The 23836-nt window shown below is 38.6% G+C and overlaps 1 protein-coding gene across 2 annotated transcripts in view; it reads left to right on the top strand.

The window, feature by feature from the left end:
* KDM7A (lysine demethylase 7A) overlaps positions 1–23836 on the top strand; it is an 83557-nt gene that overhangs the window by 49000 nt on the left and 10721 nt on the right. For both annotated transcript variants that reach the window (XM_041753868.1, XM_041753869.1), the window contains exons 8-17: positions 2523–2610; positions 4286–4392; positions 8477–8568; positions 10790–10879; positions 18008–18217; positions 19673–19797; positions 20010–20164; positions 21785–21882; positions 22398–22546; positions 22682–22890. In XM_041753868.1, coding sequence (XP_041609802.1) covers positions 2523–2610; positions 4286–4392; positions 8477–8568; positions 10790–10879; positions 18008–18217; positions 19673–19797; positions 20010–20164; positions 21785–21882; positions 22398–22546; positions 22682–22890 — 1323 coding nt within the window. The remainder of the gene's footprint in view (positions 1–2522; positions 2611–4285; positions 4393–8476; positions 8569–10789; positions 10880–18007; positions 18218–19672; positions 19798–20009; positions 20165–21784; positions 21883–22397; positions 22547–22681; positions 22891–23836) is intronic.

Here is a 23836-nt window from a genome sequence, read left to right as displayed (position 1 = left end):
GTGCTAAACTGCTGAGCCACCGGGGCTGCCTGCATCTTTTATTATTTTAACTGTTCTAACAGGTGTGAAGTAATGGTATCTTACTGTGGTTTTAATTTGCATTTCCTTCATGAGTAATGATGCTGAACTTTTTTCTTGTGCTTATGGGCTATTTGTATATCTTTGGAGAAGTGTCTATTCAAATCTTTTGCCCATTGTTAAGTTGGGTTATTTGTCTTTTTATTGTTAAGTTGATATATTCTGTATTTTGGATATATGATCTAGATCTAGCCACATATATGATTGGCAAGTAACTTTCCTATTCCGTGGCATATCTTTTCACTTTCTTTATATGTTCTTTGTAATGCCCTTTGCACAAAAATTTAAAATTTGGTGACATGTTTTCAATTTTACCTAGTTGGCTCTACATTGCTCTCAAAGGTCAAGTCTGCTCTAAGAATCTGGGCTGCTGTCCAGGGACATTGGAGGCAATGGGGATATTTTGAGGGACCCTGGGAAGGGACTGAATACCACCAGCCTTAGCTATAGCCTCAAGTATAGGTATCAGACGTGTCACTTTGAGATGTGACTGAATGTGGAGTGTGGACTCTCCCAGCCAGTGGTTTTGGGAATTATGTTTTTCTGATTCAGGTGACCTCTTAATGGCTGTAGAGTTCATAGGGATCTGTTGCCACAGGCCTTGCTTTCTTGCCTTGCCTCTGGCGTATTTAATGATAAATATGTATTGAATAAGTGCCCCAAACCACCAGAATTTATAAATCTAGATAAGTATCAATATTTTATTGTGAGTGGGCTCAGTTCCTCCCTTAAATCCTCTTCCTAGGAATAGGATTTTGTAATAAATATTTTGTTATGCCCTCTTCAAAATCTTGAATTCAAATTCATTCATGGTATAACCTATACCATTTATTTCCCCCTGAAATTGATGTAATGATCTAACTAGAATAAAAGGAAGAAATTAAAAAGCATTTTATAATAAAATACTTTCGCAAAATATGCCTGCTCGTACAGGTGTATGATTGGCAACTCAAATTCTGTAGCATTGGTGTAAATGTCATGGAACATTAGAATCACATGGAGGGTTTATTGAAACAAAGATTGCTGGGCCACATCCCTAGTTCTGATTCAGTTGACCTGAGTGGGGCTGATAATTGCATTTTTAAAGGTTTCCAATTGATGGCTGATGCTGCTGGTCTGGGGACCACAACTAGAGAACCACTCCTATCCTATAGGGACTGTTGCTTTTTCCCAGGGTAGCAACTGATAAATTTCCAAACAAACTGTAGTTTCCTTCAATTTACAGAGTAGTTGTATTCCTGGAAAATTCTGCCAAAACTGTGCAAAAAATACTTTATTTTCATATATAATGGGCTTAGAGTTTCTAGATTTAGACCATTAATGACAGATTTTGTAGTTATGTCAATGCCCAGCAGAGTCCTGAGTAAAGCACAACTGTTTTTTATTATGTAGAATGGCCTGCTCATTGCATCCTTGGCTCTCGCTCATGAAATGACACTAATGCCTCCTGATCATTGAGACAATCAAAAAAAGTCCTCCAAACTTTCCAAAATGTCCTTTACAGGCAGTGCTGCCTCAGTTGAAAACCACTGATCTGTAGGACTTGTAGCTGACAAAAGTTTCTCATTTGTGATTTGAGAATGAAGCTCAAAGCTCTGTGCCTTTGAGCTTGGGCTCAAAGGGCACCACTTGAAAGTCAGTCTTTAAAGGAATTTTTTTTCCTGTTGTGTCACAGCACAATGAGAGATCAAAAAATGAAAAATAGAAAATGGCATCTATTTTAATAGCTAATTTTTACATGCAAACGTATGTGTTCATATTTATATGAAGGCCTTATGTTCAGTCTATGGATATTTCTTAGAAAAGTTAGGCATCATCTCCTGGAAATGTTTCCTACTTTGAAAACATATTTACGGGAAAATAAGACATCATTTTAATTGCCAACGTTCATATCTTAGGACCCATAAGCCTCCATGGTGAAACGTGGGTGATCTACCTTCTTCTTAGAGCCAGCTCTCCAGTTGAGTTTCACTCTTACTCCTCTACTTAATGCCTAAGGGCACTGCTCATTTTAGGATGACTCTAAAGAAGTGAAGTGCTCAGCCAGTCCCATGTTTATTTAGTGGAAATGTGCTCACCTCATTCTTAGCACGGTTGACTCCTCTCAGAGTAACATCTTCCATGTAAAGTTGGATTGTGTTTTTAAACTAAAAAACTAAAACAACAACCACCACAAAACCCATCCCCTATTCTGTACCATGATTTTGTCTGATTGGTTTGATGTGTTTGCTTCCTCAAACTCAGCACAGAGTCTGGCATATAATAGGCATTTAATACATGAATGAATGAGTCTGTAGATTACAATAGGCATTAACTTCTCCAGCTCTGGGGGAGGATGAGCTAAATTGATGTTGGTGTTTTGAGTTTCTTGTTTCACAGGTAGATATCATGTTTGTGTGGTTTAAATATTAAAAAATCACTGACTTATATTTTAACTGTTTCAGGGTGGATTCATGCTGTGCTCACATCTCAGGATTGTATGGCTTTTGGGGGGAACTTTCTGCACAACCTTAACATTGGCATGCAGCTCAGGTCTGTGTCATCAGTATTTAAAGGCTCTTTTGTTTTTCTTTAAATAAGACATTATTTTAAAGTTTCAACAAAATAAATCAGCAATATATTTTGAGATCTCATGGCGATAGGCCCTGAGAAATTATTAGGAATAGGACCTTTAGGGATCCCTGGGTGGCGCAGTGGTTTGGCGCCTGCCTTTGGCCCAGGGCGCGATCCTGGAGACCCGGGATCGAATCCCACATCAGGCTCCCGGTGCATGGAGCCTGCTTCTCCCTCCGCCTGTGTCTCTGCCTCTCTCTCTCTCTCTGTGACTATCATAAATAAATAAAAAAAATTAAAAAAAAAAAAAAAAAGGAATAGGACCTTTAAACCAAATGTATTATGGTAAAATTTTGTCAAGAAGACTCCTTGATGTATTTCAACTCTAAAAACAAGGAGAGTCATTTATTCAGTTTGACATTATATCCCTGAATTTCAAAAAAAAATTTTTTTTTAAGATTTTATTTATTCATTTGAGAGACAGCGAGAGGGAGAGCAAACACAGGCAGAAGGAGGGGGGAGAAGCAGACTCCCCACTGAGCAGGGACCCCATACGGGGCTCTATCCCAGGACCCTGAGACCACAACCTGAGCCGAAAGCGGATGCCCAACTGACTGAGCCACCCAGGCCTCCCTGAATTTCAAAATTTTATAAAACTGTGTGGGCTCTGTCCTTTGGCTGTTGTTATAATTAGGGAAATGACACAATTGGGTCAGACTCAGGTGTGACGTGGTGCTGGGGAGAGGTAATCCTCAGTTAAGATTGCTGTCAGAACGCCTGCTTTAGTTCTGCCGTGGGGAAAGGATTAGCAGCTATTTCTCCTTCGGTCTGAGAGTTTCATCTTTGGGTGACTGTTCTCCTGGTAGCCTAACGAGAGTAGAATGTTACCAGGCTGTACTGCTTGTGGCAGAATGATTTCTGATTGATTACCTGCATCAGGACTGGCAGGACTAGAGATACCTAGTCAGGGCTTTTCTGAATGTGGTGACTCTTATAATTTGGCATGCTCGCAGGGAACCCTGGAAGCTATGTGTTTGTGGAGGTATTATGAGAAATAGTGGCTCTTACTGGGCATGAAGCTCAAAGCCAGGGGCACCTCCCACAGCTGTCAAATGTGAATCTTGTTTCTTTACCTGAGGTGTCCCTGGGGGAAAGATGGTTGTAGGAACTACTGCCAGGATTCCCACAGAAGAATAACGCTCTGGCAAGCTGTGGTTCCTGTCTTCTCACCTTGACCCACACCAAGGTGTCCGTGAGCTTGAATGCTTCGTGGAGCCTAAAGAAAACTCCCTGAGTGGATGTTGTGGTGCTGTCCAACACAGGGAGCTGTTTTAAGCATACTGTTATATTTGTTATGGTGGAATCCTTGTAAAATTCCTTCTGCTAAAACTACGATGCAAATTCCAAGGTTCTGATCTCTGGGAAGAGTGTGTAAGCCCTCAGTATGGGGAAAATTTGTTCAGGTTGGACCCAGGTTGTTCAGGGTAAGATTACAGTTCATTCTTGGTCAGACGTGGAGGTGGTGGGTAATTCACACTACCCAATTGGTCTCACATGATGTGGCCTCTGCTTGTTTTATTTTCCTTAAGTTTGTTGCCTCCATTTAACTTTGCAGTGCTAATTTTAATACTGAATTTCTTCAAATTTTCTTTAGGTGTTACGAGATGGAAAAAAGGCTAAAAACACCAGATCTTTTCAAATTCCCTTTCTTTGAAGCCATATGTTGGTTTGTTGCCAAAAATTTGCTGGAAACGTTGAAAGGTAATTAATACTCTGTACTTTATGATGTATGATGCTTGTAAATTCACGAAGAGCCCCCAATAGTAAGAAGGGCCCTTTTTTATTACGATGTAGCTGTTGCCCCTGTTTTGTTTTTTATTTATTTATTTTTATTTTATTTTATTTTATTTTATTTTATTTTATTTTATTTTATTTTATTTTTATTTATTTATTTTTTAAAGATTTTATTTATTTATTCATGATAGACACACACACACACACACACACACACACACACACAGAGGCGGAGATACAGGCAGAGGGAGAAGCAGGCTCCATCCAGGAACCTGATGTGGGACTCGATCCTGGGTCTCCAGCATCACACCCTGGGCCAAAGGCAGGCACCAAACCACTGAGCCACTCAGGATCCCCTGTTTTGTTTTTTAAATGCATGATTTCCCCCTGCTATGAACTGTTTTAGCAAATCAGAATCTCTAGTCCATAGCCTTACAATCAGATCTATGAAGAGCAGCATCAGAACAGCACAGGGAGTACTGAAAATATTCATTTCCTCTTGGACTCTAGTAGCCTGCACACGTTGTCAGATGTGTCAAGGTGCCTCTTCACAAAGGTGCAATTTAAGCTACGGGACTATTACTATAAGGTGTGTTCCCGAATGTTTGCTTTACAAAATTGAGGGAATGTTTCATATCCTGAGAGCATCATGTGGTGTGTGTAACATTACTGTTAGGACTGTGCTGCTGGCCTGTCCAAGGCACCTGTGAGCATAGACCACCTGAATGTCAGGCTACGAGCCTGTTGAATAAAATGGTTTTGGTGGGAAAGGACATTCTTTTATTTAAACGTAGAACCTACTCTTTTTTTTTTTTAGAACCTACCCTTTTTATGTGAAACTTCATTTTGATTTTTTAAAAAAGATTTTATTTATTTATTCATGAGAGAGAAGCAGGCTCCATGCAGGGAGCCCAATGTGGGATTCCATCCCAGGACCTCAGGATCACGCCCTGAGCCGAAGGGAGCCACCCAGGCATTTCGATGTTTTTATCTTTGGTTTACTTCTCTCTGAGCAGTCAAGTTGGAGACTGTCACATCTACTTCTTTCCGCTCTTCCGCTGGTGCCCATGAGAATACAGTTTGTCTGGTTTTTGTGTTGTCTGACTTTCCTAGTCAGTTCATTTATTGTTTTAAGATTTTATTTATTTATTTGACAGAGAAAGCACAAGCAGGGGGAGCAGCAGGCAGAGAAGGAGAGAGAGAAGCAGGCTACCCACTGAGCAGGGAGCCTAATGTGGGGCTCAACCCTGGGACCCTGGGATCATGACCTGAGCTGAAGGCAGAGGCTTAACCGACTGAGCCACCCAGGCATCCCCTAGTCAGTTTATATATATATATATATATATTTTTCCTAGTCAGTTTATAAATAGTGCTACTATTATAATTAACTCTCAGAAGAACAGTTATAAACAGATTAAACAGTAAAGTCTGTTCTAAACATACAGGTTGTTTTTCCATTTAAAAGTTGCACAAGAAGGAAAGGTAAAATGAAAAATAATCAGTAACTTACTTTCCAGGGTAGCATGCATGGAATTAAATGATAAAACTCATTTGTGACTTTTTTCCTCAAACAAACAAACAAACAAAACAATAATCTCACTCTCTTTGGAGAGAAAGAAGAATAGGGCTCCATCCCACACCTTGCACCTTGTAGAGATCAGTGTCTTAATATGGTGCAGGTACATATATGTGATGGAGGAAGGGGCCCGTGGATGAAGAGGATTGGGTGCTTTCTCCGCAAGACCAGTCTCTCCAGATGTGCATTTTTATCATGAGTCTCTGACTCACTCAGTGTTTTCAGGTATCGGCGAGGCTGAGCCGCCTCATTCATCTTCAGTTAGTGTGCCTGGGTGTCTTGACTGCAGGAATCTCGCAGTGGACCACACCTAGAGTTGCCATACGTGATTTCCAGTAAAGTACTGGGCAGTAAGGTTTTCAGTCTCCTATCTAAGTAGAAGCCTAGAAAAAATAGGAACACTTACAAATACTTACAGAAACATTTATAAATGTCCTTGTGTTTTGGAAATAAAACCCAGTTACTGAACCCTCCAGATAAGAGATTGGCAATTCAGTACTTGGAAAGTTCAGAGCCTTTTTCCATCTTTTCTCTCACTAACATACACCCACCCCTCAAGTGATGCTTTTTCCTAATGTCCAAGAAGGGTTCATCAATCAACTTTTTAGAACAAATTAAGAATTTATCTGAAAGATAAAATCTTGCTGTTCTTCTTGCAGCCACAAACAAGTTGCTTAGTCTCAGAATAATGATTTAGCCCTTGTTTTAGGCCATTGAGAATTCAGAAATACTGAGGTCTAATTGAAAACATGACCCTATACATTAATGACTTAAAAAAGATTACTGTAAAGAGGATATTGGTAGGTTATGTTTTAAAATATTCTTATTTCGTCAGCTGGATCAGTGCAGGATAGGATACCTGGCAATACTAGGAATCAATCCAGTCCCACTAAGGCTAGGGCCAAATTGTACTAATTGCCATTATCCTAGGCATTCATCCTGGAAGCAGGGATGGTGGTCTTGTTATCCCATATTAGGTTCTTTCATCCCTGATCTTTTTTTTTTTTAAAGATTTATTTATTTATTCATAGAGACAGAGAGAGAGAGAGAGAGAGAGAGAGAGAGAGAGAGAGAGAGAATGGCAGAGACACAGGCAGAGGGAGAAGCAGGCTCCATGCAGGGAACCCGACGTGGGACTCGATCCCGGGTCTCCAGGATCATACCATGGGCTGAAGGCGGCGCTAAACCGCTGAGCCACCAGGGCTGCCTCATCCCTGATCTTTTAAGTTTCCATTGTAGCCTGTTATTTACCAGCTCTCAGACTGTTACAAGGCTTATATGATGGGTTAAATGAGGATAGATTGTATGAAACTTAACTGTGTGTAGTGTCAGTAATAATAAAACAATGAACTAATTTTGGATCTAAGTAGGTAAATTAGCCATTGGACAGAAGTGAAACCTTTTGCTTTTGCTTCAGCATGAATTTAGACTGTGTCTGATATATTTTATGTGAGTTTCAGATGATTTAAAAACCCCCCAAAAAGGTGTGTGCGTTTACCTTTACAATCATGAAATATGTCTTGCCCATAGCTGACTGTATGGACCACACACTACATACATATACACAGTCCTAACAGTTTAAATATTAATTATCAGGGATCCCTGGGTGGCTGAGCAGTTTAGAGCCTGCCTTCGGCCCAGGGCTGTGATCCTGGGGTTCTGGGATTGAGTCCCACATTGGGCTCCCTACGTGGAGCCTACTTCTTCCTCTACCTGTGTCTCTGCCTCTCTCTCTCTGTCTCTCTCTCTCTGTCTCTCATGAATAAATAAAATCTTAAAAAAATATTATCAGGCTCACTTGAGTCACCTACGCTACTGGCTCAGCCTTGAGGGTACCTTTGAAAGATCCAGTTATTTTTTTCCCATTTCACCATCTTCTTTTTTTTTTTTTTAATTTTTATTTATTTATGATAGTCACAGAGAGAGAGAGAGAGAGGCAGAGACACAGGCAGAGGGAGAAGCAGGCTCCATGCACCAGGAGCCCGATGTGGGATTCGATCCCGGGTCTCCAGGATCGCGCCCTGGGCCAAAGGCAGGCGCCAAACCGCTGCGCCACCCAGGGATCCCTCTTCCCTACCTTCTAGAGAGAACCACTATTCTGACTTTTGTGATAATCCTTTTCTTCAGTTTTATCACCTGTGTCACAAATGATAAAATAGTTTAATGGTTTCCATTTTTAGAGTTGATGTGAATACATCCATACCCACATTGTTCCATGGTTTATCTCTTAGCACTGTTTATGAGCTTCCTTTTGCTTGGAATATTCATTACAACCACATTTCATGTCATTCCATTTCTTTTTCTTTTTTGCTTTTTATTTCACTTTTTTCCCTTCTCTGGGAATTTGAATGTTACACAGTTTGATAGTTGGTGGTCGCTCAGCACCTGAGGCTAACCCTGGTACCTGCAGAGAGCTTTAACTCCTTTCCCCATTCTATTTCCATTCTATTCTATTTCCCCATTCTATTTCCACAGAACTAAGAGAAGATGGTTTCCAGCCTCAAACTTACCTAGTACAGGGAGTGAAAGCACTGCATGCTGCTTTAAAGTTATGGATGAAGAAAGAAGTAAGTAGTTTTCTTTGGAGAAAATCATTGTTGTTTCTGTGGCAAGATTGAAAGTAAGAGTCCTTATGCTGCTTTGGCAGCAGTGTGAGTGGCAGCAGTCGAGGGAATGGAAATCACGGTTTTGATAAAACCTGCATTTTACTGTACAGTGTATACAAATGTACTGGCTTATGTTTGTATTTATGAGAATAGAGTACCTAAGTATTTCTTTAATCTTTAATCTGGGAAAGAAAGTAACTCAAATATATTTAGCATATTGACTAAAAAATGAACATGTAGATACAGAATAATAATAAATAATTTTGAGCTCACATCTGCTTTCATTATCCCCCTTTTACATATAGAGAAGGTGAGGTTCAAAGAATTTTATGTAACTTGCCCAAGAATACTTGTAGATCTCGGACTAAAGTTAGGTCTCTGTGATTGCAAAACCCATACGTACTCTTATCCATCTGCTAGATTTTCATAAAAATGAAGGAAAAAGGAAGTCAAGGTTCAAGCAGGAGCTTTCATTTTCACTAAAATGTGCTCTGTTTGCTTTTGAATCCTACTGCCTCCAAGAGGTCATCCCAGATCTCCATTTGGAATCAGCATGTCCTTCCCTTATGCTTATGTAGCATATTTTTTTGTGCCAGTGTACTTTATAAAGTCTCTAAAGTAATATATTCCTAGCCCCTTCACTAGGTTTATGAGCTGTTGAAGACCAGGGACTTGATATGTTAATTTCTCTCTCGAACTTTACATGCTACTCTTTAATAAGTGATAAATACGTGAGCTGATGGAAACACATTTCCATACTAATTTTTTGAATGGCCATTTGAAATAAAAATCCTGCTCTTTAGAGATATTGGAGACGGTTATTAATAGGTTACCCTCCCAATAATTCTTACTTGTTTCACTTTATTATCATTGCTGTGTAGTCACTAGAGCAAGGCAGGCACTGGAAGCATTTCAGGAAAGTGAAAATCGTGTTTTCCAGTGTCAGAGACATCACCTAGGTGACAAGTAAAGGGGTAAACAGATTACAAAACTATGTAACAAGATAATAACAAAATATATGTTGCAAAAACTGTGTAATTTGCTACCTGCTGAAGGGTTTAGATAAGTTACGCTCAAACTTGTGTGTTGTCAGAGTATTTTAAAAAATAAACTCCCTGGATCCTTCCTGATAGATACTGATTTAAAAGATTAGCGGTGGGATCTGAACCTGTTTTTAACACACTTTGTAGGTAATTTTGATGCATAGTAAAATTCATCAGTAATAAATACTGTTAATTCATGACATTTGAAGTGCTCTTTTAAAAGCATGATGTTTGCATTTATCTGTTAACCTTGTGCCATGATGAGAAGCAGCTCAGCATAGTGGTCAAGAGTGTGGATTCTGGAGTCCGATGTTTGGATTCAGATCTCAGCTATGCTACTAATAAACTAGTGAACCTTTGTGCTTTCATTCCCTCAACTATAAAATGAGAATAGTAGTAGTATCTCTGTCATAGTGTTGTTGAAAGGATTAATAAATTAATACTGGTAAAGTGCTTACCAGTACAGAATCTTCACTGGCACATGGTTAGCATTTACTGTTGTTACTAGTTTGTTTTTACAAATCATGCTAAACCTGAGGAGAATATGTAAAGCAAAAGTAAAAACTAGTATATTGAATGTGTCTAAAAATATTAAAATGTTCTTTAATACCAAAGTTAATATTTAGAAATAGATATAAGGAATAATGACAGTAGTTTGCAGTTGGATAGATATGGTAACTCACTGATGCCTCTGTCCTATGATAGGATCTTTTCCCTAGTAAAAGAAAAAAAGTTTACAAAAATTTACTCAAATTAGACCTCCCATAGGAAATAGGATTATTTTAGTGTCTGTGTTCCCACTTACAAATCCTTATGTATGATGGATTAAATGTTGGACTTAATTAGTTACTTTACTAATTAGAGTAGTAAGAATTACAGTAGGCTTTGAGGGATAGAGTACAGGGTTATTTCTCGGTATAAAGCAAAATTCACTGAGAGTCCATTAAAGCTAAGAGGATTTTATAAGTTAATAATAAGGATCTCCTTAAAGAGTATTGTACCAACTACATGAACTCTGCAACCTGGCTTACTGTATTTTGTTATGTCTGTAAAATCTAGAGAATCCAAAATTTGTTTAGTAGATTGTTTTTTACCTACTATAGTGTAAATAACTTTTATCTTTGTTAATCCAAATACAGCTTGTATCTGAACATGCCTTTGAGATCCCAGACAATGTCAGACCTGGACATCTTATTAAAGAACTTTCAAAAGTAATTCGAGCAATAGAGGTAAGAGTGGAAACTATCATCTGAATGCTTGGTTACTGTCTACTTCAAGAAGCAAATAAATCTGCCATCCCATTACATACATTTGAGAGCCCTTACTATGACTCTTAAGATGATATAGAGTGAGCTGTGTCTTGGAAGGAGCCTTAGGTTTTCAAGCTTCCAAAGTACTATGGAGAAATTTAGAGTATTGTATCCTAATGAAGTAATAAGGAAGCAGTTACTAGTTACTTATTTCTTCAGCTTACTCCAAGAATAAGAAACACAGCATACACAAAATTGCAGATCCCATTTATTTCTGCTCTGCAGAGATGAATACCTGTTAAGTAATTAGAGGGGGAGAGAAAATGTGAGGTGGTGGGTGAGTAGAGCCAGGTGAAGGGTGTTTGGAAAGATGGAATGCTAAAAAAAATTAAAAGAGGGATGCTCTTAGTGGTGTGAGGCAAGGAGACCCCCTTGACTGAAGTAGTAGAACAACTTGGGTAATGCCCTTTGGGTTGGGTAAATGCCCTTTGACAAAATCGCATAAAATCTGAGATTTAGGTGTTTTAATTTATTAATTAGGAACTATTCTGGGTATTAAAGAAAGGATTTTAATTAAAGTAATTCTTCAGGAAGGTGCTTTTGTTAGTGTCCAGCTTGAACTGAAAGGAAATTAAGTGGAAGAGTGGAGGCTAACTGGTAGTTTCATAGTTTAGATAAGTGTTTAGAGAATAGTTTAGAGGTGTACATCAAAGAAATAATGAAATGCTGTGTTTAATGTCCTTGGATAGAATATTTTATATAATCCTCAATGTGTTAAGATACGGTAGAAAAATAGTTCCTATTTTTTTTAATAGTTCCTAATTTTAAAGAGTGCTAGTAATTGCATAGAAGTAGATTTTTATTTATTTTTATTTTTCAAAAGATTTTATTTATTTATTCATGAGAGACACAGAGGGGGGCGGTGCAGAGACACAGGCAGAGGGAGAAGCAGGCCCCATGCAGGGAACCTGTTGTGGGACTTGATCCTGAGACTCCAAGATCACGCCCTGGGCGAAAGGCAGGCTGTAAACCACTGAGCCACCCAGGGATCCCCCATATAAGTAGATTTTATTTTTAAATCAAAAGTCACAGATATAATCTTAAATATATGTATATGTATAAATATATAAATCTCATATGTGATAACCAAAGCTAAGAATATACTCAATAAGAAAGGTCTGGAACTATATGAAAAAACTATAAATCTTTACTACGGGAAATGAAACAATAGTTGAATAAATGTCATTTCTGAAATATGTTAATTCCAAGTTAATATTTAAATTGAAAATGGTAAGATATACCTGTAAGAATAATTGAGCAAAAATAGCCAACAAAGTGTTGTTGTTTTTTTTTAAATTGGAGGGTTGACAGTACAGAAGGCAGCAAAATGGCTGTAGAAAAATGTGCAAAGAAAATAAACCGGTATATCATTAAAGAAGAAGTAGAAATGCCAAACATATAAAAATATGAAAATGTTCTCAGTGTATGAAAAAGTATTCAGCCACATTCTGCCAGATGATTTCTGATTTCATATGATCCTTTATCTAATTGGCAGAGATAAAATTCTATATTCTTGTCTTGCTGGTTAGCAGGTATATATTAGTTTGTGCTTTCTAAATGGCATATCCTTTAATTGGGCATTTTCCCGTTAATAAAATAAGATTCTAATTAAATTTGGTAGATTGGGGGATCCCTGGGTGGCTCAGCGGTTTAGCACCTGCCTTTGGCCCAGGGCATGGTCCTGGAGTCCCGGGATCGAGTCCCACATCAGGCTCCCTGCATGGAACCTGCTTCTCCCTCTGTCTCTGTCTCTCTCTGTCTTTCTGTCTCTCTCTCTCAAATAAATAAATAAATACAAATCTTTAAAAAAATTATTTGGTAGGTTGACCATACCTGCTTACTGCTCTCACCTCTTGGAACTAAAATGATAGTAAAAGAATAAAAAAGATATTCCTGAAAACAGAATAACACAGATGAAGTCTAGCACAGTTTTGGAAGCTGGAAGGCAAATGTACAAATGGTCACCAACTTGGCATGCAGAGAGAGGCCCAGAGGTAGGTCTTCCTTATACAGGAGAACCTACAAAAAGCTCAGGAATTAGGGATGTTAGGACCCTCTGAATATAAGAGGAGAGGTCGGATTGATAACAGTTCTGTTTAAGAAATGAATTCATCTCCAAATCCCTATCTTAACACATGCAGAAAATTTGATGTTTAGGTGTTTGAGAGGTTGAACTTGAGATTGGACTTTGAGACACTGAACCCAGCTGAGAGACATCAAAACAAGTACCAAACTGAAAACAAGAGGGTTAAGGTGACAGTCTACATAGTGAATGATTCTTTTTCCACTTGACTCTCCAAACACTGGCACCTGGCCTATACCTCCCAGTATAGAAGATCTACTCATAGTGACTGTACCCTTCTGATGGAACAATGCAGGCAGCTTCCTACAGTGAAACCCACCAGTTGCAAAGCCCTATTCACACAGAGCTCCCAATTAGCTTTTTTCTTTTTACATTGAGTGAAATGCAGAGATCATAAAAGGACAATTTGAGTTTTGACAAAAACTGTGTAACCATAGTGCAGTTGAGACCTATAAATCACTCTTGTCACCCAGAAAGTCTTTTCTCCCCCTTCTAGTCAGTCTTACTACCGTGAGCTACCACCATTCAGACCTCAGTGGCTCTCATCGTAGATTAGTTTGCCTGTTTTTGAATTTCAAATAAAGGCAGTCTTACAGTATATCCTATTTTTGTGTCTGGCCTTCAACATAATGCTTTTGAGATTCATCCATGTTATTGCATCTGCCAGTAGTTCTTTTTTGTTGTTGTTTTGTTGCTGAATGGTATTCCATTGAATGAATTACCATGATGTGTTTTCCATTCTTCGGTTGATGGATATTTGGGTCATATACAGATGTGGCTGGTATGAATAAAACTGTTATAAACAGCCTATGTCTTGTGGTAAACATGGGGTTTCATTTTTAGGGGATAATAAGTACCTTTGGAATAGAGTTTTCAAGTCATATGGTAACTGAATTTCCGCTCTGTAAGAATCTATTTTCCGAAGTGGTTGTGCCACCGTCAGCAGTACTTTGTAGGAATTGTAGTCGTCGTGTATTCTTGCTTGTGTTTGGTGTTTTCCGTCTTTTAATTTTTGCTTTTCTAGAGAGTATGAAATACTATTTCATTGTATTGTTAATCTGCTTTTTCCGGAAGACTAATGATGTTGAGCACCTTTTCTTGTGTTTGGCTATTTGTATATCTTTTCTTATGAGGTACCCGTTTGAAATTTTTGCCCGTTTAAGAAATTATGTTGTTTTTATTGATTTGTAGGAGTTCATTATGTATCTTGGACACAAGTTCTTTGTTGTTTGGTATGCACGCATGCATTCATATATGATGAATATAGTGAATATTTACTCAGTCTATGGCTTGCCTTTTCATTATCTTAATGGTATCTTTTTATGAGCAGAAATATTTAATTTTGAAGAAGTCCAATTTGTAAATTAGTTTTCTTACTTATAGTTAGTATTTTTTAGTGACCTCCCTAAGAAACCTTTGCCCACCCCAGGGGTTGAAGGTACTTTTTTTTTGTTTTCTCCTGTAAACTTTTACATTTGGATAAATAGCTAATCTTGAATTTCTGTGTATAGCATAAGGTAAATTTCAGGCATTATTTTCCTCCCATATGTTTATCTAGTTACTACTGTATCTTGACACCATTAGCTTTTTAATGCTTTTTCTTTTAAAATGCATGGAGAGTGCAGCCCGGATGGCTCAGTGGTTTAGTGCCATGGAGCCTGCTTCTCCCTCTGCCTGTGTGTCTGCCTCTCTCTCTCTCTGTGTCTCTATGAATAAATAAATAAAGTCTTTAAAAAAAAAATAAAATGTATGGAGAGGGCAGCCCCAGTGGCTCAGCGATTTAGTGCCGCCTTCGGCCCAGGGCATGATCCTGGGGTCCTGGGATTGAGTCCCATGTCAGGTTCCCTGCATGGAGCCTGCTTCTCCCTCTGCCTGTGTCTCTGCCTCTATTTCTCTCTGTGTCTCTCATGAATGAATAAATAAAATCTCTTAAAAAAAATAAAATGCATGGAAAGCCAAGAAGAATTTTGAAGACAAAGACCGAAAATAAAGAAGGAAAATATTTGAAGGAAATAAATAAGCTCTTTAGACTAAAACCCAAATATAATTGATATCAAGAGAAAAGAGTACATAAATATTGCCTCCATGAAAAAAGAACAGGCAGCTATAACAAAGGAACATTCAAAAAAGAAGGAAAAGGGGTTCTTAGAAATTAGAAGTATAATAGAAACAATATTTCGTAAAATCGTTGGAATATAAAATTGGGAAACTCTCCCATAAAGTTTAAAAAAAAAAAAAAGACCAAGATAGGACAGAAAAATTCAAAGGTCATTTTACATAGTCACTATGAAAATAATAGGAGGTCCAGAAAGAGATAACATAGAAAACAAAGAGAAGATTATCAGAGGAATAAAGAAAATGTTTTAGAATTCAAGGACACATCTTCCCAGATGGAGAACCCTATAGAATGCCCAGTACTATGGATGAGAAAAGACCTATGCCCAGGTACATAGTGGTTACATTTTAGAATACATGTAGCAGAATATATCCTAAAAGGCATTATGCAAGCATGAGTGGTATACAGAGCATCAGGAATCAGAATAATACTAGATTTCTTAACAATGACATTGTAAACTAGAAGACACTAAAGCAAAGTCTTTAACATTCTGGGGGAAGAGGGTAGTAGGAGGGATATCAGCTTACAAAAGTTTATATTTAGCCACCTATAAATTAAATATGGTGAAATACAGATGTGGGGGTGGGGGTGCCTGGGTGGTCCAGTTAGTTAAGAGGCTGCCTTCAGCTCAGGTCATGATCTCAGGGTCCTGGGATGGAGCCCCAAATTGGGCTCCCTACTCAGTGGGAGTCTGCTTCTCCCTCTCCCACAGCCCCTCCCCTCTGTTTGTGCTCCCTGTCTCAAGTAAATAAATAAAATCTTAAAATATGAAAGAGGCAACATCTCAAAAAATTTACTTCCCATGTACTCCTTCTCAAGAAATTCTTAGAGGGAGTGCTATTCCAAAAGAGAGGAAATGAACTAGAAAAAAAGCTCTGAAATTCTTGCAACAAATCTGGATTACCCAGGTGGGCAGAGAGCAGTGAAGAAAACAAAGGCCCCGCCCTCATGGAGCTGAGAAGGAAGAGGTTAGCCATAAATATTTTAATGTGTCTGTAATTGACACGTGCTATGAAGAACAATACAGAAGGAGGAAAAGATGGGGAGTGACAGCCAGAGATGGTGGTGGAGGTTGCATTTTTAAATGGTAGAGTGAAAGCAGGACAAGAAAGGTTTTTGATGACCTGTGCAGGCCCAGAATGAAAAGGGGTTCTTGGAAATTAGAAGTCCAGGATAGAACAGGCAAATGAAGGGCTCCATATTTGTTGTTTATCTGAAATTCAGATTTAGCTGGGCATCTTGTACTTCAACTGGCATTCCTGCCTCGAAGGGATGTCTCCAAAGAAAAGTATAAAATTGGTAGATTACCTAATGTGTTTGAATGTTTGCATTCTTCCAGTGAAGAATTTGGGATCAACTAGTGATAAATACATAGAAAACAAAGCAGATAGAGAGTGAGACAATTATAAATTTAAGGGAAAATCAAAGGATATAAAAGAAAGGAAATACAGTAATACATTATGTGGCACTGGATTATAGTTTTTACTGAGTTCAATTTACTGAAGGACAGGAAGTATGTGTACACTTAGGAAAAGTGTGAAAAGACTGAGACTTCATCTTGCATAGTAGGAATTCAGTAACCTCTAAAGCTGAAAGGGTGCTTGGCAGGCTCAGTCAGTAGAGCATGAGACTCCTGATCTGAGGGCTGTGGGTTTGAGCCCCACATTGGGTATAGACATTACTTAGAAAATAAAATCTTAAAAAAAAAATAAAACTGAAAACCAAGAAATAACAGTTAAAACATTTTATTAGAAATTTAGAGGCAAATAACTGAACAAATAACACCACCAACAACAGAAACAGTTACAAGAGTTGCAAGTGCTGTGAATATACCCAACGGGACTGAAAGTAGGGTTTTCTCAGGTGTTCATAGCAGCAGCATTTACAGCAGCCAAAAGGTGGAGGCAGCCCAATTGTCCATAATGGAGGAATGAGTGAACAAAAAGTAGTACACACATAATATATGTACAATGGAATATTATTCAGCCTGAAAAAGGGAAATTCTGACCTATACTACAACATGGATGAAACTTTAAGATACTGTGTTAAGTGAAATAAGCCAGTCACAAAGGTACAACTATTGTGTGGTTCCCCTTATATTAAGCTCCTAGAAGAGTTAAATGCATAGAGAAAGTAGAAGGTGGTTGCCAGGGGCTGGTGGTTAAGGAGGAATGGGAGTTATTGGGTAATGGGCACAGATTTTAAGTTTAGGAAGATTACAGATTTCTAAAGGTGGATGGTGGTATGTGGTTGCACAACAGTGTGAAATGTCCTTAATGCCACTGTACTGTACACTTAAAAATGTTAAAATGGTAAGTTATGTACGTGCCATAAAATTATGTATATATCACAATAAAAAGAACCTTCAAGTAGTTGCTCCTGGAGAATGGGAATCAGGGATGGGGGAGAGTAGACTGCTGCTTTTTGTGATACATTTATAGAGTTAATTTTTAAAACTGCATAGACTGGTGACTTTGATTTAAAAAGCAGTTACTGATTTATGCAAATATATATGTGAAAGAATCTTCATCATAGGAAAGAACTGGAAGCAGCCTCTAATAACTACCAGTATTAGGTCAGTAAATTATGCTCTATCTGTATAGTGGAACACTACCCAGCTTTTACAATGATATTTAAAATCAAAGAAGAAATAGGTGCACAGTATATTTTGTGGGGGAGAGAAGGGATTAAAGGTCTCAGTAAAGCTTATGTTGAATCTTATGAGTGTTACAATTTGGTCTTTGTTATTTATATGGTTTTTGTTTTAAAATATTTTTATGGCTGCTTATTTAGTCAGATATATATATGTGGCCTTGTCATAAAAACACTCTGAATTTAATTCTTAAAGGAGGAAAATGGCAAACCAGTTAAATCTCAGGGAATTCCTACTGTGTGTCCAGTTTCACGATCCTCAAATGAAGCAACTTCCCCGTACCATTCCCGAAGAAAGATGAGGAAACTTCGAGATCATAGTGTCCGAACTCCTTCTAACCTAGACATCCTAGAGCTCCATACAAGGGAGGTCCTCAGAAGGTTAGAGATGTGTCCATGGGAAGAGGCAAGTATTATATTTCATGATTACAGAAAAGGAGTTGGCTGTTCCTGAAGGTTCTTTAAACGGATAATAAAAAGAATAGTCTGGTGATGTTTGTTTTCTAATCTTTGCCTCGTATTGTAGGGGCCAACAGTATTGATGTCCGTGACAGGGAATGTGTTTCAGCTTTCTAGGCATCAGTGTAGTAGGCTGAGTAGATCTCATTTTTTTTGGTAGACATGTTTATTGAGTGTTTACCAAATACCCTATGCTCTTCTAGGCTCTGGGGAAGATACCAGAGTGAGCAAAACTGGTCTCTGCCATTGTGTAGCTTCCATCCTAGCTCAAGTTGGAAGAATGGGAGATGAGATATATATTAAAATAATATAATTTCAGGTAATAAGTACTATGAAGGAAGCTGGAAGAGTATAGGGAGAGTTTAAATAAAAGGGCTGGGGTGTGGATGGCTACTTTAGCTCCCCGCCTACCCTCATCAGAGAACCTCTCAGGTTTGAGCTGACAAATACTGGAAGAAGTCAAGTGGATACAAAGATTTGAGGAAACAGAGTGAAGAGCAAGTGCAGAAAGCCTACTCCTGACCCAGCAGTACCAGCATGAGAAACTATTGGACCGGGAGACTGTTGGAATAAACACGTTCAAGTTTGGGAAATGCTGGCTTAATGGACAAGAGGGAGGGGGCCTTTGTAAAACATGGTAGTGAGTTTATGGTGAGTCATCCATCATTTTACATCTTAAGAACAGGAATAATTTAAAATGAATAAGATAGAACTATTTCTGAATTAAAATATTTGAAGAAGTTCTTTAGAAATTATAACTTAAACATTTTACATTTTATATAATTGTATTGATACTGTTTTAAGCTTTTGTTGTTCTGAACCTCTTTAACCCATAGCCATCTGGGAGAAGATTTAGCTTGTTATGAAAGTTTGTATTTATTATGAAAGAAAAAAATTACCACAAAAAGAAAATACTTTTTATTAAAAAACCACTGTCATTGCACTTTTATGCCCCATGGTGGCCTTTGTCCCCAGCGATAGCAGGGTGGTGATCTGTAAGTTGCTGACAGTGCCTCCCTGGGAAACTGGGGATTAGGTCAAGGATAGGATGACTGGGCAGGACCCAGCAACTAGTGCCCCTAGGAGCAAGGAAAAGATAATTAAAACACATGAAGGCACTGCTTCTCCAGTTTTTGAGCTTTCTGCAAGAGTGAAATGTCTTTGCCTTCACTTTATGTACATTTTACATTCTGCTTTATAGAATGTGTTTTATTGTTAGTGGCCCTACAGGAAGATGAACCGTATGTATTCATGCTTTGGTTTTAGGAACCAGTTAGTGTTAGTGCTGCACACTGCACGGTTGGGATGTAGGGCCGAGGTGGAAGGTGGTGGTGTACTGTGTTCCTTTGGTCAGGCAGGTATATCCAAGGGCAGACATTAAGTTCTGTTTTTATACTTTAAGGACATCTTGAGCTCTAAACTGAATGGAAAATTTAACAAACATCTCCAGCCATCTTCCACGGTACCTGAATGGAGGGCAAAAGACAATGATCTACGGTTACTGCTGACAAATGGAAGGATCATTAAGTACGTCAAGTAGATCAGAGCGTCACACAGATGAGTTTTCAGTGGATTCCCTCTGTTCGTTTAGTCCCTGTACCCACTAGTGCACATCTGACTCAGATATGGGGAAAGTGTCTCAGTTCTCCACTCCAACTAGAGATGAAGGGGGAGGATATACTATGTGGTTGCAGTGTCAGACTGTTTTGTGACTTGATTCTTTTCTCCTCTATGTGCAGAGATGAGAGACACCCCTTCGCAGATCCAAGTCTTTATACAGCAGATAGTGAAAATGAGGAGGACAAGAGAAGGACAAAGAAGGCGAAAATGAAGATGGAAGAGAGTTCAGGAATAGAGGGAGTGGAGAATGAAGAGTCTCAAAAACCACTTAACAGTATGTTTTATTTTTTTAAAAGATTTTATTTGAGAGCAAGAGAGAGAGAGAGCATGAGCAGGGTGAGGGGCAGAGGGGAGAAATAGACTCCTCTGAGCAGGGATCCCAATGCGGGGCTCCATCCCAGGACCCCGGGATCATAACCTGAGCCGAAGGCAGATGCTTAACTGACTGAGCCACTCAGGTGCCCCCAGTATGTTTGTTTTAATGGTTGTTTAAAAGGTCTACTTATTACCTATGTGATAATATGTAAAGTCACTTGCTAATTTAAAAATTTTAAGTTTGTAGTAGGATTGAAAATTGTCATGTCCCTAATACTCTAGAGAAATCTGAAGTATTTCTGAGTAGTTTATTCGTCAGGGAAATGTGAATGCAAATGCCAAGTGAGGTGTAGTGACCATGGAAGACGTTTTTAGTGACAAGGGAGGGTATGTGCTAGTCAGTTGGGTGACAGATTTTTACAAGAGTCACATGAAAGCCTGTGCATTTTATGGGCCTCTACTCCAAATACTAAAATAGTCACAAGTTTAATACAGTTTCTTATATAATTTTAGCTAACATGTATATATGGTTGTCAGAATTAGGAGACATACAGAATTAGCTCTCTGAAGCTACGAGTAATCCATGTGTTGTTCTGTTTGGTTGCCTGTTGACAGGAAGACCTCTATTTGGTTAGTAATTGGCTATCATCCATGTGACAAAAAAATAACACCTCCTCTTCCTTTAGATTATTTTTCTTTGAGTGAAGTCTTAATTTCTTAGCATTTTTCAGGGCCTCCATATACCCTTCTATTTTAAAAAGTACTTGAATACTTTGATAGATTGACAAGAAAAATGAACATTTCATCCATGTTGAATACTTCTATTCTTGCTAATTCTAAATAAATTTGGTGTTGCTGTAGTTGGTGACTCTGCATGTGTTCACATGCCAGGGTAAGGCAGCTAATCGATGGAATTATTGAACAGTTGTTACTTGGCAGGGCCACATGAGAGAGAAGGGCAGTGGTAAATCTTAGTTAAGTTTGTTGAATTCACCATCTTCTTGAGTGCTTTATAAGTTTAAGAGAATTGGGATCCCTGGGTGGTGCAGCGGTTTAGCGCCTGCCTTTGGCCCAGGGCGTGATCCTGGAGACCCGGGATCGAATCCCACGTTGGGCTCCCAGTGCATGGAGCCTGCTTCTCCCTCTGCCTATGTCTCTGCCTCTCTCTCTCTCTCTGTGTGACTATCATAAATAAATAAAAATTAAAAAAAAAAAAAGTTTAAGAGAATTATCTTTTTGTTTTCTGTTGAAACAATGCAAAAGAGAAAGGAAAAAGCATCTTGTAGCCAATTTTAGCGTTGGAGGTTTTTTTTTCTGGAAAGAGAAAATTTCCACGCAAATGAGGAATGTATCATCATGCTCAGTAAATGCCACAAACATTTTAAGAGTACATTTCAGTCTGTATCTTGATCAATTAGGGAGAAAGTGTTTGGAGGAAGAAGGAAAGGAAGAAGATGAAAGCAGTGTAGGAGGGTGGAGCTGGGGCAGGCGAGGCCTGTGTGGAAACTGGTCTGACTCAGGTGCCATTCTGTTTGTAAGCCTCCACGGACTGTCTCTCTTACTCTCTTCCTGCTCGCAGGGTTTTTTACAAGTGTGAAATCAGAACTCAGGAATCGATCATCAGAATATTCTGATATTTCTGATTCAGAAGACTCTGGACCTGATTGCACTGCACTGGTATGCCCAAACCCTTGTGACTTATGCATTATCTAATGGAAAGATGAATATACTTTCTTTCACCTGCGGGGGCGGAGGGGGAAGAAATGACAGCTCTTCCCAAAGCCTGTCTCCATGACCTTTGTGGCACAAGGTCTTCCCTGTAATGGCAATTACGTATACACACACACACACACACACCCTGTGACTGTTTACATTTGTTAAATATGGCTTTTGTCTCTGGTTTTAGAAAGGGGGGATAGATGGATGCTATTCTTAGGTTTCTCATATTTCTCGTAGATTATATTTCATTTCACTTTAAAGAAAACCTATATTGTCCTTTTTTTTTTTTTTAAACTAAGGAATTATGTACTGTAATTACTACAGATTTTAACTTTGTCACAGGAAATACAGAAATAATTCCATGATAGTTAAGATTCTAACTTTGCCTAGACTGATAAAATGTTTTTGGTTAGTAGAAACTTACTCAGATTTCTTATATAGATTTGCTTCCATTTAATTATTTATTATCTCAGAAAAATAACTTTACCACTGAAGAGTCTGAAAGTTCAGGTGATGAAAAAAAACAAGAAATAACATCAAACTTCAAGGAGGACTCTACTGTGATAAGGAACTTCCTTCAGAAGGGCCAGAAGCCATCTAGAAGTGAAATTCCAATTAAAAGGTAGGCTTACTGATGGTTAGTGGTCTCATTACATTGTGATTATAAACTCTATGAAAACATTTTTTAATTTTATATTTTACTGAAAATGTCAAAAGAAGAAATAAGCTCTTGTCCTTTTGCTTACCTTCTCTTTAGGGAATGTCCTACCTCTACGAGCACAGAGGAAGAAGCTATTCAGGGCATGCTGTCTATGGCTGGGTTGCACTATTCCACATGTTTACAGAGGCAAAGACAAAGCACAGACTGCAGTGGTGAAAAAGACTCTCTCCAGGGTCCCGGCGGCTGCCACAGCAGTAATCATGAGGCTAGACAGGTGTATCGCTGTGATAAACCAGTGGACTGTGGTAAGAAACATAAATTATCAGTCTCTAAAAAAGTCACATATGAGCCCCAACTTCATAGCTGTATTATCCTAGTTGAGGTTAGAGATTATGAGTAAGAACTATAAATTGCACATCTTTAGTTGGAAATGGTATTAAGCATATTGGCCAGAAAATACATAATGTTGACAAATATAAGATGCAAGTATAAGAAGTCAAAATGTAAATTAGTGGCTGGAGAATTGTGTTCACTGGCATAATCTTACCACTGCTTTTGCAAGACAGTCAGTGCTATTTTATAAGCTATTCAGAGTGGAAGGCAGGTTGAGGTGTCTTACATGGTCCGCTAGGCTTGAGCCATCAATCCCTCTTTTCTTTCGTGGGAGGGAAAACAAGTTTTGATCTGTTTCTGGGTGAGGACATTCTCTTAGTTGAAAAAGAAATATTGGGAAAGCGAAGACTCAGTGACAGTACCAGTGATGCCATGTAGTGTTTTGTTCTGTGTACCTTTGGGGGAAATCTTGTTGCCTGAAAGTCTGAGGAGGGTGGGGGAAAAGATGGTACCAGTGGTACCACCTTAAAACTAAATGCCTGTTGTAGAAATTGTGTTCACTTCCCAGTTGTGTGAATTGTGTGCCAGCAACCTGACATCCATTTCACTTAATTCTTGAAACCACATTTTGGTGTATGTAATAAGACTTTTACAAGTAGAGGCAAGAAGACTTAATAAAGCTAATTGAACTTGCCCGTACTTGCATAGCTGTTCTTACCCACTGGTGTTAGAATTGGAACCCAGGGCTGTCTGATCTCAAGATCTTGGCTTATTGTATAAGAGGAAACTAACGCTTAGAGAGGTTAAATAATTAAAGATGCACCAGCAATGGAACATCTCAAATTCAGATCTGGGTTTGTCCACACCTCTCTCTCTCCCTGTCATTTCTTTGGTTCCTTGAAAAGAAGGCTTCTATGA

Source organism: Vulpes lagopus, chromosome 4 (assembly GCF_018345385.1).
Source record: "Vulpes lagopus strain Blue_001 chromosome 4, ASM1834538v1, whole genome shotgun sequence".
Taxonomy (NCBI): Eukaryota; Metazoa; Chordata; class Mammalia; order Carnivora; family Canidae; genus Vulpes; species Vulpes lagopus.
The sequence above is the reverse complement of the archived record's forward strand: the minus strand, read 5'-3'. Positions and strand labels throughout refer to the sequence as shown.